This window comes from Sander lucioperca, chromosome 19 (assembly GCF_008315115.2).
Source record: "Sander lucioperca isolate FBNREF2018 chromosome 19, SLUC_FBN_1.2, whole genome shotgun sequence".
Taxonomy (NCBI): Eukaryota; Metazoa; Chordata; class Actinopteri; order Perciformes; family Percidae; genus Sander; species Sander lucioperca.
This window is the reverse complement of record NC_050191.1, coordinates 2,505,393-2,510,173: the sequence shown is the minus strand read 5'-3', so window position 1 is coordinate 2,510,173 and position 4,781 is coordinate 2,505,393. Positions and strand designations below refer to the sequence as shown.

Genomic DNA, 4,781 nt, shown 5'->3' with positions numbered 1-4,781 from the left:
TATGTATGTATGCATTTGAATGACCGACAAATGATATATCACTTAAGAGCAGAAACTAAGAATTTAAGACCACAGTTTTTTATCCTGTAAAAGTATCACTGAAAAGACCCTGAAGGGTGTTGGAACGGCAACTATGATTACATCAAAACTCTGACTCAAACAAGGTTCCTGTTATTTACTAGAAAAGAGAGGATTTAAGAAAACTATAAGAGATAGTTAAAAAAGAAAAAGATATAGGAAGCTTGGCCCTCTAAGCAAACTGCTATTTTATTTACGAATTCGTATATCCAAATGTGATATTGTTTGACTTTGTATTTCTAATATTGTTATACAATGTTCTGTCTTTTTCATATCTACAACATCTATCAATGTTGGAAGATCTCTCTTGGAGTAGACTAGTCTCTCCCTTTGACAGAGCAAGGGCCTCTAGCATGCAGTTGTCAGCTAAGGTCAAAGGTCGACCTCAGCTCTGCAGCGCTTACACACACACACACACACACACACACACACCACACAGTTTTATTTTCTGTTTTTTCTGTTTCCTTGGCCCATTTTTTAGTCTTAAGTACTTAATACAAGAAACAAATTAACAACATCAGTTAGTTGCAAGGAGGTATAATACAAATTACTGCAATGATATCTCTCCCTTATATTGAGTAGTCAGGTCAGTCTTTACCTAAACACCTTTATGCTTTGTACAACTTGACATTAATGTAACTTTAAATAAAAGCCCCATACTACTACTTTATGCGAAATGTTCAAATAGTTAGGAGACAAACTGCTGATTCTAGTTTTAGTGGTATATAATTCAGACCTGGGTAGCTTAAGTTGACTGACATTCGATAAATTACCAACCAGTTGTTGATGGAATGCCCAATGCAACAGGCAACTTTCCCTTCTGTCACATGCTGCCAGAGTGATATAGAGCCAGCGGACGGGTTGTCTAGCTTTCACTGTTTATTTTACACAAGTGTAGACGGTGGTTTGCATTCTTAACAGGCCCAGATTCATAAGCATCAGTTCTGCTGTATGAAACGAGCAGCTGTCATGCGAGCCAGAGGATGACGCCTATAGGTAACAGTTGCTGCAACTAAGTTCAAAGGTCAACCTCTGCTCTACATACATGTATGGTGTTTTATTTTCTGTTTTTCTGTTTCCTAGTCTCATTTTTTAGTCTTAAGTACTTAATACAAGAAACAAATTAACAGTTAATTATGCAACATTAGTCAGTTGCAAGGATGTATAATACAAATTACTGCAATGATTATCTCTCTCCTATATGAGTAGTCAGCTCAGTCTTTACCTAAACACCTTTATGCTATGTACAACTTGACATTAATGCGTAACAACTACGTTTTAACCAGCTTTATCTTATTATCTTTAGAAATAGTATCATATCATATATGCTGCATGAAAACGCGAGCCATAGCAAGGGGCCTCTAGGCTAACCTCTGCTCTGTTGAACATACACACACACACACACACACACAGACACACACACACACACACACACACAAAGACATCAGTGGCATGTCAACAGCTATACATTTATGTCCACATACGTTCTCGCTTAGTAGTTATCATTTGTCATTAGATTAAATGTCCGTAGGAAAATAATTTCCAAACACAACCAGAACCACTCAAGCTAAAAAGCATGAGGGGTAAAAGCCACATGTCCCACTGTAGCCTTTCATCTCACTTATACACACTAAAAGTCCTGATTATTTACATGGAGTCTGGTGGAGATATGCTGGCTCTACCGCTAAAAGTCCTGATTATTTACATGGAGTCTGGTGGAAATATGCTGGCTCTATACACGCTAAAAGTGATTATTTACATGGAGTCTGGTGGAAATATGCTGGCTCTATACACGCTAAAAGTAGTGATTATTTACATGGAGTCTGGTGGAAGTATGCTGGCTCTATACACGCTAAAAGTCCTGATTATTTACATGGAGTCTGGTGGTTTTGGTGATGGTGATTTCACTTACTTCCAGGACAAAATAAATAGAAAGCAAACCAACCAACGTACTAAAAGTGAAATCACAAGATTATATTCAGAGAAACAAACACATCTTTACAAATATACACAACACAAGCAGGAGTCTCCACGTTAGTTTCAGCGTCTCTGTCGACTCGTTTGATTGGTTCTCCGGCTGCAAGAAATCCCTTTGACTTGCAGACTCTAGCGCTGCAGCTACCGAATACTTCCTGGATGAATGGATGAGTTGTCTGGAGAAATGTGGATCAGAGTTTCCCAAAAAGCCCAAGATGATGTCATCAAATGTCTTATTTTGTCCACAACTCAAAGATCTTCAGTTTCCTGTCCCAGAGGAGAGAAGACACTACAACATGTTCACGTATGATAGATTTTAGTTTTCTGAGAAAACTTGCTTGAACGCTGTCAACATGTATAACAAAAATATCAAAAATGTGTAAAGAAAAGAGGTAAAAATGTCAAAAAGAATTGGAAAAAAATGACCACAAATTTCAGGAAAAAAAAATAAAAATGTCAATTTTTATTTTATTCGTCAAAAATGTTGAAAACAAATCACCAAAAATGTTGGAAAAAAGTGTAAAAAATGTCAACAGTAGGCAAAAAAAATTCAACAAAAACTTGTCGGAAAAATTAACAAAAATGTTTATAACAAAGAGCGCCAAAAATGTCGGAAAAAGTGTAAAAAATGTCAAAAAGAACTTTGAAAAGAAATGACCAAAAATGTCGGAAAAAGTGTAAAAAAAAAAAGTCAAAATAATTGTGAAAATAATTCAACAAAACCTTCCGTCAAAAATGGCTCAAACGTAAAGCGCCAAAAATGTTGGAAAAATCAACAAAAAAACTGTTTCCTGTCGCAGAGGAGAAACTAATTAAAATATTATAGATTTGCTTGAATTTTAAAACAAAAATATCAAAAAGAAATGTCGGAAAATGTGTCAAAAATGTCAATTTGTATTTTATTTATTCCTCAAAAATGTTGAAAACAAAAATGTCGGAAAAAGTGTAAAAATATGTCAAAAAGAACTTTGAAAAAAATGACCAAAAATCTCGGAAAAGGTGTCAAAAATGTGATTATTATTTTTATTTATTTTTTTTAAATTCGTCAAAAATGTTGAAAACAAAAAGCTCCAAAAATGTCAGAAATTCAGTTTCCGGTCCCAGAGGAGAGAAGAAACTAGAAAATATTCACATTTAAACAAGCTGACATCACACAAGTTTACCTGTTTTATCATAAACTAAATATATGATAGATCATGAAAATAGTTGGAGATTATTTTAACGTTTGACAGCTCATCCGTTCATCTTTGCAGCTGTGATGCCAGCTGTTAGTTGTCCCGTAGCGTCTCTTCTTTGCTGCTCTTTTTCGGAAGACAGCTGCAGACCATTTAGACTTGAAGACAGAGACCCAGTCCAGATGTTGGGCTCCAGCTGCTGGTCATTTAGACTTGAAGACAGAGACCCAGTCCAGATGTTGGGCTCCAGCTGCTGGTCATTTAGACTTGAAGACAGAGTCCCAGTCCAGATGTTGGGCTCCAGCTGCAGCCTCGGAGGTTTTGGGGACGGACGGGAAGAAAGACTGCATCTTCTGTCTGAACTCTGACAACTGAAGGAGAGAGAAACCTGATGAAGTTCTCTTCTTGAACTGGAGAGACATTTGTTAGAGTGTGTGTGTGCCTGCCTGCCTGTCTGCGTGTGTGTGCCTGCCTCTGTGTGTGTGTGTGTGTGTGTGTGTGTGTGTGTGTGTGGTATATAGGTGTAACTGTGGATACGTACGCTGTGAACACCGAGGACTTTCCACACTGTGACGCTGAGCAGGCCGACGCCACACCAGGCGTACAGAGAGCCCCAGCCCAGCGCCCTGAGGGCCAGAGACGCACCGCTCTCGGGGGCCGCGGCCGTGGCCGCTACACCCTGCCGAGGAACAACCAAGAGTGTAATTACATTTAATTAGAGTGATAGTTTCTATTGTGTAAATTCCCTTTGATCTCTTCAACCTGGACCCTGTTCTATCATGTGTTAGTGAGTGACTGATGGGAAACAAGCTGCAATATAACTTTAATCAGTCAGCGTCCACTAAAAGTTCTGTTGTTGCTGCTGACAGACTCAGATTATTATTCTAAGTGTCTGACAACATTATGGGATGGATCCCTACAGAGATAGACCTTTTAGTTAAAGAGTAAGATCCTTTTAGTTTAACATGAAACAGCCCCGAAATCACCATCACCAAACTACACCAGACTCCATGTAAATAATCAGGACTTTTATCATCGTAAAACACACTTAATTCAAAGTTGACAGAAACTAAATCAAACTACCAAAGTCCGTCTTGGTTCATCTTTCCACTGTTCCAACAATCACCACTCTGGTTTGGTTGAGATAACCCTTAATTCACCCATTTACATGTGGAGATATGCTGCCTCTATACACGCTAAAAGTCCTGATTATTTACATGGAGTCTGGTGGAGATATGCTGGCTCTATACACGCTGAAAGTCCTGATTATTTACATGGAGTCTGGTGGAAATATGCTGGCTCTATACACGCTAAAAGTCCTGATTATTTACATGGAGTCTGGTGGAAATATGCTGGCTCTATACACGCTAAAAGTCCTGATTATTTACATGGAGTCTGGTGGAGATATGCTGGCTCTATACACGCTGAAAGTCCTGATTATTTACATGGAGTCTGGTGGAGATATGCTGGCTCTATACACGCTAAAAATCCTGATTATTTACATGGAGTCTGGTGTAGTTTGGTGATGGTGATTTCGGGGCTGTTTCATGT

At 38.4% G+C, this 4,781-nt stretch overlaps 1 protein-coding gene across 1 annotated transcript in view; it reads right to left on the bottom strand.

Annotated features, from left to right (window-relative positions):
• Positions 1-3,364: 3,364 nt before the first annotated feature.
• tmem242 (transmembrane protein 242) overlaps positions 3,365-4,781 on the bottom strand; it is a 3,704-nt gene continuing 2,287 nt past the window's right edge. Inside the window, exons 3-4 of the mRNA XM_031315895.2 lie at positions 3,772-3,909; positions 3,365-3,601 (exon numbers count right to left, since the gene is read on the bottom strand). Coding sequence (XP_031171755.1) covers positions 3,488-3,601; positions 3,772-3,909 — 252 coding nt within the window. The 3' untranslated portion in view covers positions 3,365-3,487. The remainder of the gene's footprint in view (positions 3,602-3,771; positions 3,910-4,781) is intronic.